Below are 15,351 nucleotides of genomic sequence, written 5' to 3'. Positions count from 1 at the left end.
CCAGAAAGGCAGGTATTATTTTTATCCCCATTTTGCAGCTGAGGAAAGTAAGGTTAAATGGCTTGCCCAGAGTCACAGAGCTAGCAAGTGTCTGAGATTAGATTTGAACTCAAGTCTTCCTGGGTCCAGGGCTCTATCCACTGAGCTACCCAACTGCCTCTGGAAGGAGGAAGTGGCCCAGCACGGCAGAGGAGTGCAGATGAATGAAGCCTAAGAAAAGGCTATTAGACTCAGCGTTAAATAAATAGTGGGGAGAGCAGTTTCAGTTTAATGGGGAGGTCAGAGGCCAGACTGCAGGGACTCCAAAGCCAGGGGGAGGTGGCTGAGGCAGCACTTGGGTGCAGGGATTTCTGACTCCAGGCACAGCCTCTGGGATGGGCCAGAGGAGGGGATTCCAATGTGCATCTGGGGGAGAGGGAGCCAGGAGCAGCAGCATCAGTGAAGCCTGAGCCAAGGTACTGAGGACGGACACAAACCTTTAGCTCTGTTAGGAAAGCTTGGCTCCGTGCTCTGAGATTCAATGGAACAAATCGAATCCATCTCTCGCTTGCACCTGCAAGCGCCTCCGACCCCTGGCCCTCACCTGTGCCTTCTCTTACACTTCTTATACCCCCCTTTCTTCAACAGGCGTTCATATGGCAGAACCCACCACCCTTCACATCCTGCTTCCTCTCTGCTGGGAACCTCCTAGCTTTTCCATGGCCTTCAGCTCCAGATGTGGTCTGACCAGGGCAGCATGCAAGGGGACCAACCATCACCTCCTTAATCCTGGAAGCCCAGCCTCTCCCAATGTAGCCCAACTTTGCATTGGCTTCTGTGGCTGCCACGTCACAAACTGAGCTTGGAGGCCACTTAAAACCCCAGATCCTTTCCTCACAGACTGCTTGCTACCTTATTAACCAAGTTATTCTAAGATCTTGTTAACATAAAACATGGTGGGGCAGCTAGGTGGCACAATAGATAAAGCATTGGCCCTGGATTCAGGAGGATCTGAGTTCAAATCCGGCCTCAGACACTTGACACTTACTAGCTGTGTGACCCTGGGCAAGTCACTTAACCCTCATTGCCCTGCAAACAAAAACAAAAACATAAAGCATGGCAGTGAACTGGATCGGTGAACAGACAAAAAGGCCCAAGGCGGCAGCTCTTCTCATCTTTGGACCCAAGGTTCTGTGTAGCAGACACCATATGGTTAGGAGGGAGATGTGTCCTCATTCAAAAAAACTCTGGGGTTTCCTCATTTGAGGTCTGATGGTATCCTACACATTCATCCATTTTGAATCAGTAATGAAGGCGCAAACAGACCCCAGGTTTAGCAGCATCCACTCACAGAGGTGATTCTGGTAAGGGTCCTCCCTCATCTTCCAGCCATGACACGGGTGGTCTCACGAGAACGCTTCGTACTAGAATGCACACACACAATTAATGATAGCATTAGTATTGGCAGGAAGCCCTCCATGCATCACTCACTTTATGGGACTTACATTTTGCAGGGCTCCTGAAATTCTCAAGGGGAACAAACCCATCTATTACCAAAGATGCTCTATGACAAGGGTACCAAAGACTGGGGGAGGGAAGCATCATTCCCGCTTTGAGCGGTACAACACTAAACCCTTGGTCACACCAAAAGGTGAACCTCTCATCGGTCTTTCTTTAACTCTCAATTCTGAAGCAACGCTCTACTCCAAATCCTTTCTCCCCAGCCTTGTACCGAAGCCCTAACCACTTTCTTCTGCTGCCCTGGGCAAAAGTGTAGCAAGAAACTGTTCTCCTTCGTTTGGTGCACTGAAGAGAAGTAACGGGGCAGCTAGGTGGCGCAGTGGATAGAGCACCGGCCCTGGAGTCAGGAGTACCCGAGTTCAAATCTGGCCTCAGACACTTAACACTTACTAACTAGCTGTGTGACCCTGGGCAAGTCACTTAACCCCAATTGCCTCACTTTAAAAAAAAAAAAAGAATCAAAAGAGAAGTAACACCCCCTCTCCTGTGAGAAATGATTAATAACCATAATCTTGGAGAGATTCTGAGCTTCCCCCCTTCTTCCAAAGCCCTGATTTTTAGAGGTCCAGTTTCTCCTTGATAATAACATTGCAATGAATCTCTTCATTTTGGTCAGACCCATCCCAAGCTGAATGAGGAAGCTCATTGTGTTCTACTCAAGCTTGGGGAGAAGACAGATCCTTTTGTCTAGATAGGAAGGCCTCTCATCCAAGGAGGAGTCACTCATCCTGCCATTGAAGAGGGAAGACATTCTTTGAATTGATAGCCCAAGGCTGCAGGAGGTCTGGTATAGTCCTACATTTTAATATGGCCTACTCCCAATAATATTAACCAATTCAACTTGATTGCTGTCTGATGAAGCATCTACTGTTTGAAGAATATATGAGCTGTGTGCCTCACCATCACAACTGTCTTTGGTCTGAGAGGGATGGCCAAATGACCATGCTTTTATTAATAGCCTGCCCACCTCATTAATAAAATGATTAAATTACCCCAAAACTGTGTCTCTCAGATTTTTCATTGTCCCCCTCCTTAGGCCTTTATGGCATTGGTGGTTGAGGAGACTAAACCAGGGCTTCTTCCCATGCTTTGTGTTATAGACCCCTTTGGCAGTCTGGTGAAATCTGTGGCTGCTTCTCCAAAGCATGTTATAAATGCATGAAATAAAATACATAGAATTATGAAAGAAACCAATTTTATTTTTATCCCTAGCTAAGTGACTTGCCCAGGGTCACACAGCTAGCAAGGGTCAGAGGTAAAATTTGAACCCAGGTCTTCCTGACAACAGAGGAGAATGGCACCATAGGTCTATTGCATCAGAGCGGAAAGTGACCAGAGTGACAGAGCATGCCCCGGGTCCAGTTTAGAAGGACCAGAAGAATGGTGGGCAGCAGGGTAGAAAATGGGTGAGGTGCAGAAGGATCATTAACAAATATCAGAGGTGAGATTTGAACCCACGTCCTTCTAGATCCAAGACCAGCACTCTATTATATTTTTGATAAGTTTAGAAGAGAAAATACAGTATCCAAAATGATAAGTTACAAAGAGTGACTGATCTGCACAGGTGGAGGGAGTTTCCATGCTAGGAGTTCTCCCTATAACTGAAATCATGGATCCAGACAAAACTCCTGCCCAAACCCCGCCCCCCCAAAAAAAACCCTTTATTATGATACAGAAACACCTGGCTTTTGTTTTGTTTTGTTTTCATTTTCCTTTGATGAAAATCAATCTGTTTGCAGTAATAAACTAAGTAGTTCTTAACCTTTTTGCATTTTCCCCAGGCATCCCCAAGGGATCCACTCTTGGCCCTCTTGCCCAAGGATGGAGGATCGCAGCCAGACTCAAAGGAACCGACACACAGCTCTGTAAGAGAGCAACACACCATCTCCCCCCTTCTCAGATCCAGTGCTGCGCAGATTCTGCATTCTTGCTACCAAATGGCACAAGACCCTACCCCGGGCAATGCAAGGATCATTCAGAAATAGCACAAGTCCTGTCTGCCCATCCTGGAAATGCAGTGACTAGGACACAGAAAACTCGTACAGACAAGAGAGAAGGGAAAACCCCAAATTGCCCCAGCTGAGCTTCTGCCTGCTGCTTCAGATTTCCCGGACACCCACTCCCTTGCTTTCTCACCCATTTCCATATGACTCACCCACAGAATGGGCCAGCCTACTCAGGGTGCCCCCACCCTCCAGGGTGGAGGTCTAGTGCTGACTTGGGCATCCATTTCCACCCTCTGGGATGGAGGCCAGGCTCTCCTCTTTGGTGCCCAGAACCAGCTGAGGGCCTCACTGCTAGACCCCGCTGAGTCCAATAAAGATAATTAGCTCAGGCATTTGATGAAAATTCTCTCCACCTCTGCCCCATTTATCCCTAATTACCAAGAGTTACTAACCTAGGATAGAGTGATGGAAGGCTGGACTTGGAGGGAGGAAAACCAGATTGTGATTCCTGCCTCAGACACTTCCTAGCTGTGTGGCCCTGGGCAAGTCACTTCATTCACCGTTTGCCTCAGTTTCCTCAACTGTAAAATGGGAATCGTAATAATCACACACACACACACACACACACACACACACACCCAGGGCTATGGTAAGGACAAAATGAGATGATATTTGTAAAGGGCTGAGCACAGTGCCTGGCACTGCATAAATGCTAGTTATTCTTGTTATTATTATTCACTTGGTCCAAAGACATGAGGAAAAAAGCAATAAAGGAAGCTTGCATAGGTCAAAGGCAACTTACCCATGTACCTCTTCATGCTTCTTTCAAATTCATTCGTGACCTCGTTTAAGAGGCTGTCCACAAGCTCTTCCCTCTCTCGGCCATTCTTTAGTGTCTGAGGCACCAACTTGAGCATGTTGTCCAGCCACTCCCTCTGAATGGGGACTATGGGGTTACTTTCTACACATTTCTTCATAAAAACATAGTTCTCCTAGAAAGACAATGTTGGAATGCAAGTGAACAAGCCACAAGGCATTAGCCAATTTGACTAATGCTCGGATGAACGGATGCAACGTTTACCACTAAGCAAGTATCCGATACAAGTAATGAATTCTACTGAGGCTCAAGACAAGATTGGTTCTTTTAGTGTTCTGCCCAGAATGCCAAAACTATAGACAAAACCAGGAAGGGAAGGACTCCCCCAACAGGGTCATCAAGACCTTCCATCTCCTGGGTAGATAGCTTATAGAGCTAGATGCCAATTACTGTAAACAGTGAAGCCAGTGAAGTGGTCTCATTATTTGAATTCACACTGAATATTTCCATAGGGCTGGAACCAGTTACCATATTTTATGTAATTATAATTAAGAATAGTACAAATTCTAATCCATGCTCATTCACACAAATCTTTATTAATTGCACTAAGTGGGCCCCAGTTGTATGTACAATTATTTGCATGTTGTCTTTTTAACTAGAATTGAAAGCAGAGACCATGTTTTTGCCTGTTTTTGTATGCCCTGGGGTCCATAAGACCTAGCCTATATGGTAGGTGCTTAATAAATGCTTGTTGTTGATGATGAAGATAGACTGTAAGCTCCTTGAGGGCAGGGACTGATACCAAGGCAATGAGAAAAGGAGGACGCCACCCTTCACAAAGACAAGAAACAAGCCCTTGAGCTGAAGGAGTCTAAAGAGATGGGAGATGCAGAGGAGGAAGGAATCGAGAAAAGAATGGAGTTTGTGAGAAAAAGGGAATCAAACTATTAGGTCTTTTTCCCAAAGAGATCATAAAAAAGGGGAAAGGACCCACAAGTATAAAAATATTTATAGCAGCTCTCTTTGTGGTAGCAAAGAATTGGAAATTGAGGGGTTGCCCATCCATTGGGGAATGGCTGAACAACTTGTGGTGTATGAATGTAATGGAATTCTATTGTGCTGTAAGAAATGATAAGCAGGCAGATTTCAGAGAAACCTGGAAGGACTTGCATGAACTGATGATGAGTGAGAGGAGCAGAACCAGGAGAACATTGTACATAATATCGTCAGCATTATGTGTTGATTAACTGTGATAGACTTGATTCTTCTCAGCAATACAACAGTACAAAATAGTTCCAAAGGACTCATAATAGAAAATACTCTCCAAATCCAGAAGAAAAAAAAAGAACTGTGGAATATGGATGCAGATTGAACCATACACTATTTCTTTTGGTTTTGGTGCTGTTGTTTTTCTTTTTTGAGGTTTTTCCTTTTTTGCTCTGATTCTTCTTTCACAGCAAGACTAATGCAGAAATTTGTTTAATGTGATTGTAAATATATAACCTATATTGGATTGCTTGCTGTCTTGGGGAGGGGGAGGGAGGGAGAGAAATTTAAACTAAAAATCTTATAAAAGTGGGGCAGCTAGGTGGCGCAGTGGATAGAGCACCGGCCCTGAAGTCAGGAGTACCTGGGTTCAAATCCGGCCTCAGACACTTAACACTTACTAGCTGTGTGACCCTGGGCAAGTCACTTAACCCCAATTGCCTCACTAAAAAAAAAAAAAAAAAAAAAATCTTATAAAAACAAATGTTGAAAACTATCTCTACATATAACTAGAAAATAATAAAAATACTTTTATAATTAAAAAAAGAAAAAGGGAATCGAGAAGAGGAGCACAAAACTGGTTAAAAACAAGGTTACAATTTAGTGGGGAAGACAAAAGGACTTTGGTTGCTGTAGTCAAGGATTAAGAGTTTGTCAAATAGGGTGGCTAGGTGGCGCAGTGGATAAAGCACCAGCCCTGGATTCAGGAGTTCCTGAGTTCAAATCCGGCCTCAGACACTTGACACTTACTAGCTGGGTGACCCTGGGCAAGTCACTTAACCCCATTGCCCCGTAAAAAAGAAAAAAAGAAAAAGAAAAGTTTGTCAAATGTTCTATGAGGTGCTAAGGAGGGGAGGAGAAGAGCACAGATCTGGGGGGGGGGGGGCGGTGATCACTCTGAGATTGGGTGGTGATGGTAATCAGATGGTGAGCCCAAGGCCAGGACATTCTGCAGGACTACTTCTAGCCAGGAGGACAAAGAACAAGGCTCTTCCTTCCGGTAAATAAATTAACTTTGGTTCCATAGGGGCAGAGATTATTACTGTTGTACTCATCTGCTGACATTCAGTTACTCAATCTAGTGAATCCACTTATTTAAACAATGCCTGATGAGTAAATGGCCAAACCCAGTGTGGTAGAAGTGACTCAATGGTATGGGAAGATCCTCCAGCTAATTTTGATTGTACCTCTACCCTGAAACAGCCCTGTGTCACTTGGCCAACAAACAGGTCTTATGAGTACTTGACAAATGGGTGGCCCTGTCTTCCCATCGCAGGAGCCACCTGTGAATCTAGCCCTAGATCTATTGCCCAGCCTGGGCCAGTGTGAGGCCATCGGCTCTGCCCATATCTGGATATCCCTCTACCAGCTGATCTGTCTCGGGCAGCAGCTGAAGATCCTTCTGGAAGTCCAAGGTATAGGTCTATCAACCAATGAGAGTGCGTTTTACTTTGCCTCTTCTGTGTCATCCAGGTAGCATGCATTGTAGAAAGCAGTGAGGCTTTAAGGAAAGGGGGCAGCTCTGATTGTGAGGGGGCCACAGACCCTTTAAGACAGGCTAGTGGGCAGCTGGGTGGCCCAGTGGATAGAGCACGGGCCCTGGAGTCAGGAGGACCTGAGTTCAAACCCGACCTCAGACACTAAACACTTAGTAGCTGTGTGACCCTGGGCAAGTCACTTAACCCTCATTGCCTCACACGCACACACACACAAAAAAAAAAACACAGCACTATGGTCTTCAATCTCTGCCTCGGTCTCTTTTCTTGCAGATTGGATCATTTTAGGCCCCGCAGTTCTCTCCATCACTCCCCTCTGCCCCAAAGCCTGGGCTCCACTAGCATCGTCTCCGAAAGCTCCTGCTCACTCTAGGCAATGAGACACCAGAGCAGAACGTTAGCTGGGGAGGCCCATTGTGGTCTCCGAACTTCTACCGCTATCGTCACGGACTGCGCCTGGCTTTGGCTGTGCCACTCCCCTCAGGACCTCCCAACCACTCCCCGCGTCAATGAACTGCAAAGCCTTCTAAACCCAGATCTTCCAGTAGCCACAGTCCCCAGTGAATGACAGGGAAATGACCCCACTGGCCCCCAGGTGATTGGGCACTAATCATGTGCAAACTCACCCTCTTGGCTCACTGTCCCTACCCGAAGCAGACCCCAGGCACCAGGCCCTGCTTCACCTTCACATCACACCCAGCCATCCGCCCTCCCGGCTTCTGGCTTCCCCAAATGAGCCTCCTTTCCCTGTCACTACTCCCCTGGATGGCTCATCTTCCTTTATTCCAAGGGTTCTTAACCCAGGAAACTGAAAGGTTGTTTTCTGCTCCTATTTTGATGACTGCATTTCCATATAATGGCTTTTTCTGCAATCCTACCTATTTTATTTTGTGTGTTTTATTTCAAGAAGGGGTCCAGAGGCCTCCCCAGACTGCCAGAGGAGGCCATGATACAAAAACACTTGGGAAGCCCTGTTAGAACAGAAGCTCTGCCAAAGGACCAGCTAAGTGCACTACTCTGAATCTTGTGTCCCAGCTCATCCCTCCTGACTTCCCGGTCTCTTTTTTCTTTTTTTTCAGGGCAATGAGGGTTAAGTGACTTGCCCAGGATCACACAGCGAGTAAGTGTCAAGTGTCTGAAGTCGGATTTGAACTCAGGTTCTCCTGAATCCAGGGCTGGTGCTCTATCCACTGCGCCACCTGGCTGCCCCATCCCCCTTCCCTCCCTCTCCCCCCATTGATTTTTAAGACTCAAGTCTGACCAAGACATTTCCTTCCTCAAGAACCTTCACTGGCTCCCCTTTTCCCCTATGATAAACCACAGACTCCTCTGACTGATGCTTAAAGCCCTTTACAATCTGGCTTCAGACATTCCAGAATGACTCCACATTACTTTTCCCTTCTATTTGCTGTTCCTCAATCACAACATCTTCCAAACAAGAATGCTAAATTGATATGAAGGCAGTAACAATTGATGATAAAAATGTAAAATAATTACAACAATAATAATTGATAATAAAATAGTCAACTCACGCCTCTTTTTCTTAGTTCACTGTACATCTAAAAAAGAAGCAAGACAAATGCATTAGAGAAATGAAAATCCATCCAAATATGTTGAGAAAAATCAGTGACTATTGCCAAATATTAAGTTGGTGTCATCATCTTCAAGAGGAGAAGAGAGCTTAGGTTCAAGCTCATGACAGGGAATGCGGAACTCACAGTTGAAGGGTACTCAGGCTCTGGGGAGACCGAGCCTCTTTTCTTCTTCTCCTCTGATGTTCTGCCATGTTTCTTTACTGCACCGGCAGTTCTGAAATTCGGAGGGAGAAATAACAGGGTGACTAACCGGGAGTGACTGTGAGATAACAGATATCACAGAGCATCCAAATGCTGAAATAAAGACACTTAGTTCTTGGTTTCACTTGAAGTCGCTCTACTCGGAGCTGCTGCAGCACAGCCTGGTGTGGCTGGTGGACCATGGCCTGGGAATACAGGGACCTGAGTTCTGATCCTGCCTCTGCAGCTTTGTAGCCATGTGACCATAGGCAGTGTCAGCTTAGCCCCGTGGGCCTCCTTTTTCTCATCTGCAGATCGAGGGGTTTGGATCATTAGCTCCACAGCATCCTTTCATTCCTTCACCATTTAAGCCGATAAACCTCCCCCTCATGTGTCTCTTACACCTACTTAATCCACCCCTCCTTGTTCTTTCAGACCGGGCTTGGAGAGTGAGGGGAAGTGAGGTTTTTGCAGGGCAATGAGGCTTATGTGACTTGCCCACTGTGCCACCTATCTCCTTCCTGATAGTCAGGACAGACCCAAATTCAAACATTCACTAGCTGTGTGACCCGGGGCAAGTCACTTAACAAACACCTGCCTTGGTTTCCCCATCTGTTAAATGGAGATAATAATAGCACCCAACCTCCCAAGGTTGTTGTGACAATCAGGTGAGATAATAACTGCTGGCACATAGCAAGCACCATATAAACACTGGGTGTTATTACTGGACTTTTGATTTGGAAGAATGAGAGGTTATGATACTTTATGCATTGACTTTATGTTTTACTTTTTCTTTTTCTTTTTTTTTGTGGGGCAATGAGGGTTAAGTGACTTGCCCAGGGTAACACAGCTAGTAAGTGTCAAGTGTCTGAGGCCGGATTTGAACTCAGGTCCTCCTGAATCCAGGGCCCGGGCTTTATCCACTGTACCACCTAGCTGCCCCTACACATTGACTTTAATTAAAATGTGAGTAGTTACCGAGCCAGTTATTGGTATGAATGATCCATGTTCAGTGGGAGTTTTAAACAAGTATTTATGAAGTATTTAGTCTGTGCCAAACAACTGATAAAAACAACTGGCCTCATTTTAACCCCACTCAGTACAATGGACCAGGGCAGAGCTCAAATCCAGCACCCCATGGAAGGTGATACTCACACTATCTGATTAAGTCTCTTTGCCTGGTCCTTCTTTCTTCTGTATTTCAAGAGCTTACTTTGCACTGGGGTGTCAGTGCCAATGTCTTCAGAAGGGTACACAATCGGAGGCAGCTTCAAGTTCAGGGCTTCCTTTTCAGCTTCAATCATGTCTTTATCTGAGTCGGACATCTTGGGCCCCCTAAGTTTAGACTGTAATGCTCCTTACTCTGTGAAGAAAAGATTTCATACCATTTCCTTAGATTAGGAAAGTTAGTGACTTCCCCTCAATGTTCACAAGGCTTTCCACATGGAGACACTAACAAAGAGCATTCTGCTTGGGTTCAGTGTTTACTCCAGCTGCTGGGTTGATTCAGGGCTCACCAGGATTCTCAAAATGTAAGGAGAGATCCAAAAAACATCAAAATAATGCCAAAGGACAATGCCTGGAGCAGAAAACCCAGAAGAATGTGCTGAAATCATCTTCTAACCAAGAATGGCTTGGAAGGTCAGAAGGAGGGAGCTGCTATGCTGATACAGGAAGGGAGCCCAACCCCACAGTCACCCTGACACAGATCCAGTCCCAAGAAAGCCTCACCAGAGAAGCAGACCCCCAGAGCCTCTGAATCAGCTGAAGTGCCAGTGTCATCTGGAATTAAGCTCACAGTCTGGTGAGAGGGCTGAGCCCTTGGAAGGGAGGAGACTACAGGGGTCTATGCTGGTGCTGAGGCAGAACCTGGTTTTTTCACCCTTGCCAGGAACCAGGAGGTAGGCTTGAGTGGCAGTGGCATAAGTGGGGGAGGGGCACAGCTCATCAGAGCTAACAACCACAACATACAAAGCTGGTTGATTGGCAAGTTGGTCTGGGGTCATCTATGGACCAGGGAACAGGCCAGGCAAGTGAAGAACCTGATCCTCCTTAAATCATACCACCTGGGACTTCTTAAGCTTGGGATACTGCAGCCTGGAAACAGTGCCCCACTTTAAGGAGCTAAAAGTCAAGTAAAAGAAAGGCAAGATGAGCCGACAGAGAAAGGTGAGGACCATAGAAAGTTTCTTCAGTGACAAGGAAGACCAAGGGGCACCCTCAGAGGAGGGTGTCAACATCAGGGCCCCTATATCTAAAGCTTCCAATAAAAATATGAATTGGTCTCAGGCCATAGAGGCACTCACAAAGGACTTTGAAGATAAAGTTAGAGAGGTAGAGGAATAAATGAAAAGAGAAATGAGGGAGATGCAGGAAAGACATGAGAAAAAAGTCAACAGCTTGAAAAGTCAAATGGAAAAGGAGGTACAAAAGCTCTCTGAGGAAAATCATTGCCTAAGAATTAGGATTGAACAAATGGAAGCCAGTAACTTTACGAGAAACCAAGACACAATAAAGCAAATCCAAATGAATTTTAAAAATAGAGGGCAATGTGAAATATCTTCTGGGAAAAACTGATGACCTGGAAAATAGGTCCAGGAGAGATAATCTAAAAATTATTGGTCTACCTGAAAACCATGATCAAGGAAAGAATTTAGACATCATCTTCCAAGAAATTGTGAGGGAAAATTGCCCTGATATTCTGGAAGCAGAAGCTAAAATAGAAAGTGAAAGAATCCACCAATCACCTCCAGAAAGAGATCCCAAAAGGAAAACTCCTAGGAATATTATAGCCAAATTCCAGAGCTCTCAGGTCAAGGAGAAAATATTGCAAGCTGCCAAAAAGAAAGAATTCAAGTACTGTGGAGCCCCAGTCAGGATAGCACAACATCTAGCAGCTTCTACGTTAAAGGACCAGAGGGCATGGAATATGATATTCCAGAGGGCAAAGGAATTGGGATTACAACCAAGAATCACCTACCCAGCAAAACTCATCATAATCTTTCAGAGGAAAAATAGGACTTTCAGGTATTCATGATGAAAAGACCTGAACTGAATGGCAAATCTGACTTTCAAATACAAGACCCTAGAGAACCATAAAAAATTGGAGTTGGGGGACATACCTGGGGTCGTGCAATGGGTGACTGTCTTGTGTCTGAGGCTAGGTTTTGGCTGGGATCCCCCTGGGTCCAGGGGTGATGCTTTGTCTATGCTGCCCCATGATGACATCTTTAGGGTTAAATTGAGGGGTGAAGGGAATTCACTGGGGGAGGGGGAAGGGCTGAGGTGAAATCCTACATGAAAGAAACAGGAAAAGGCTTATGGAGTGGAGGAAGAGATGGGAGAGGAGCAGGGCATTAAATGAACTTTACACTCATCAGAAAAGGCTCAAAGTCCTTAAACTCATCAGAGTTGCCTCAAGGAGGGATTAACACACACACCCAACTGGATAATCTATTTAATATGGGCAGTAAATGAGCCTAACACTCATCAGAATTGGCTCAAAGACCTCAATCTCATCAGAATTGGCTCAAGGAGGGAATAATGTACACACTCAATTGAGTGGAGTAATCTCTCTAACCCTGCAGGAAAATAGGAGGGAAAGGAGATAAAGAGAGAGGGGCAAAAGAAGGAAGGGAAGATTGGGGGAAGGGATAGACAGAAGCAAATCCCTTTTGAAGAGGGATAGGATGAAAGAAGATGCATAATAGAATAAATATCACGGGAAAGGGAATAGGATGGGAAGGAAACAGTTGATAGTAATCATGAAAAAGAGAAAAGGGGGAAAATTGTACAAAAAATATTTATAGCAACTCTTTGTGGTGGCTAAGAATTGAGAATCAAGGGAATGTCCATCAACTGAGGAATGACTGAAGAAGCTGGGTATGTGATTGTGGTGAAGTAGTATTGTGCTATAGGAAATGAGAAGCAGAATGATCCCAGAAAAACCTGGAAAGACTCATGAACTGATGTATAGTGAAGTGAGCAGAGCTGGGAGGACATTGTGCATAGTGGCAGCAGTATTGTTCAATGAGCAATTATGAATGACAACTATTCTCAGCAATGCAATGATCCAAGACAATCAACCACCCCCATAGAAAGAACTGATAAAAAGAGCACTTGTGGACTGTGTTGTAACGATTGGAATGACGCCACCTGCTGGAGACTTACTGTAGAAGAGTTCCACCCATGAAGCGAAGGTCTTTGAGGGCAAGACCAGGAGTCTTTTCTTTGGCTTCAGGAAGTGACTCGGGCGAGTGGGAGGAGGAAGGAAGAGACTGGCGCTCGGTCTGGCTCTTTCCTTTGGACTCTGATGGAGAGCGGAGCTAGAAATGTGCTCTCCCTTTAATAGATAGGGATCTAGGCCTTTTTCTCTCTCTTTACCAAATTCTTATTCTCCTTAATAAATGCTTAAAAGTCTAACTCTTGCTAAAGCTTATAATTTATTGGCGACCACTCATTAGATATTTTAGACAGTTTAGCTAGAATTTTAGCCCTTAACAGTGTATATATATAACCTGGTTGCTGTCTTGTGGAGGGGGAGGAAAGGGAGGGAGGGAGAAAAATTTGGAACTCTAAATCTTGTGAAAATGAATGTTGAAAACTACCCTTACATGTAACTGGAAAAAATAAAATAAATCTTTGTTGTAAGAAAAATTAAAAAATAAAATTGAAAAAAGAATGAAAAAAAATGTAAGGAGAGACGCTGAAGGAAGCCTCCTGCCTGGTGGGTGGACCCTTTAGAGTGGGCATGAGTGGGCAAGATACAATGAATGAATGAGTGTTTATTAGAAGGGCTTACTATGGACAAACCAACATGGATATGTTGTGATCTGCCCCTTCCAATGAATATTGGAGATGATGGATTCTCAACAGGTATCAATTCCAAAGGAGCAGTAAGTGTCTTTAAGATTCAGGTTTATTTTTAAAAGTTGAAGGGTAGGGAGGAGAGGAGGAGGGGAGGAAGAAGAGCACAAATTTTCCTGAAAATACAAGTAAAATAATACTCTTCAGGTTGGTTTGTCTATTGATTGATTTCAACTAATGGAAAGAACCGGATGCTTTGCATAATTTTTAATGGGGCTTCATTTTGGGGGGCCCTGGAAAGGAGAAGAGAAAATGCAGGTCACTCCCATCTACCCTTCCTTGAAGAGGTGGGGAGTTATGGGAGTGGAATCATATGTTGTTAGCTTGGCTGCTTTGTTAGGTAATTCCTCTGGTCAAGGTCTGGAGCTGGAAGGGATCTTGGAGCCTCTTTTTAGTTCAACCTGCCCAATTTATAGATGAGGAAACTGAGGCTCAGAGACATTGTATGTGACAGAGGCACTGCAATGCTTTTTTCCCTTTTCTTTTTTACCAGGAGTGGTTCTTTGTGTAAAGGATGATATAAAAACCACAGGCGGTCATAAAGATTTTTTAAAAGAATAAGATGCTTTGTTTTATTTCTACACCACAAGGTTCATTTGCTCCAATCTGGGAGTTGAAAAGGCCCCATGAGCCCTCGGGTCCCCCTCCCCTGCCGGCCCGGCCCCTCGGAGTGACATGAAATGTTCAGGAGGGCGGCGCCCTGGGACCCCGGGGGTCCGGAGGAGAATAGGTGAAGTGGGAGCCGACAAGGCAGCTAAGACCGGAGCCCTGAGGGGAGGGGGGAGAGAAGAAAACCAGGCAGGGCTGGGAGGGCTTCCCGGAGGTGACTCCTGACGGTGCCAAGCAGCCGCTTCAGGTGGGGGACACTACAGCAAGGTACCTCGGGCTCTGGGGGCGCCGGCTCCACGCCGAGATCTCCCCCGGGCTTGAAGGACGTGGCACAAGAGGGATGCACTGACGGCCGGAGTCCTCCGAACTGCCCCAGCTCCTGCGCTCGAGGATGGAAGGTGGAGGGAAAAAAAAACACACTGGTTACCTTGGAGATGGCTGGGGGGCGGAGCCTGGGCTTCGGCGACAAGGAAGAGGACCAGAGCATCCGGCCCAACGCCGATCTTAGCGGCCAGGAAAGGCTTAGGCAGCCCCCACACCGGAACCTCCTCTTGGCCGGAGTCTGCCTCTCCCAACTCTGAACGCGTTTCAGGCTCCGGGGCTTGGGGCAAAGGCATGCGGAGGTTCCGGGGGCCAAGGCTTATTGAGCCAGCTCCTGCTCAGTCTAAGTCCTGTGCCAGGCCTCAGCGTCCCTGGGGGTTGTTGGGAACCCTCTGGACTAGGGAACTGATCAGTAATGACGACCGACCTCTTTCTTCTAGGTTTTGTTTTGGTTGGCCTCCCCTCCGTTACCAAGAGCCAACCAAGCTCGTTAAGGTCTGTGCAGTCTATTGAACACAAAAGTATTTTCAGATATCCAAGAGATCAAAAATTCCTTTTCTTGGGGCAGCTAGGTGGCGCAGTGAATAGAGCACCGGTCCTGGAGTCAGGAGTACCTGAGTTCAAATCTGACCTCAAACACTTGATACTTACTAGCTGTGTGACCCTGGACAAGTCACTTAACCCCAATTGCCTCACTTAATTTTAAAAAAATTAAATTTAAAAAATTCCTTTTCTTTATTTAAAAGTGCCAAGAA

At 45.7% G+C, this 15,351-nt stretch overlaps 1 protein-coding gene across 1 annotated transcript in view; it reads right to left on the bottom strand.

The window, feature by feature from the left end:
* DNAH12 (dynein axonemal heavy chain 12) overlaps positions 1-14,659 on the bottom strand; it is a 172,991-nt gene extending 158,332 nt beyond the window's left edge. The window contains exons 1-6 of the mRNA XM_043972200.1: positions 14,547-14,659; positions 9,956-10,163; positions 8,744-8,834; positions 8,558-8,584; positions 4,249-4,438; positions 1,331-1,403 (exon numbers count right to left, since the gene is read on the bottom strand). Coding sequence (XP_043828135.1) covers positions 1,331-1,403; positions 4,249-4,438; positions 8,558-8,584; positions 8,744-8,834; positions 9,956-10,125 — 551 coding nt within the window. The 5' untranslated portion in view covers positions 10,126-10,163; positions 14,547-14,659. The remainder of the gene's footprint in view (positions 1-1,330; positions 1,404-4,248; positions 4,439-8,557; positions 8,585-8,743; positions 8,835-9,955; positions 10,164-14,546) is intronic.
* Positions 14,660-15,351: the final 692 nt, after the last annotated feature.

This window comes from Dromiciops gliroides, chromosome 1 (assembly GCF_019393635.1).
Source record: "Dromiciops gliroides isolate mDroGli1 chromosome 1, mDroGli1.pri, whole genome shotgun sequence".
In the NCBI taxonomy this organism is placed as follows: Eukaryota; Metazoa; Chordata; class Mammalia; order Microbiotheria; family Microbiotheriidae; genus Dromiciops; species Dromiciops gliroides.
This window is presented reverse-complemented; position numbering and strand designations above follow the sequence as displayed.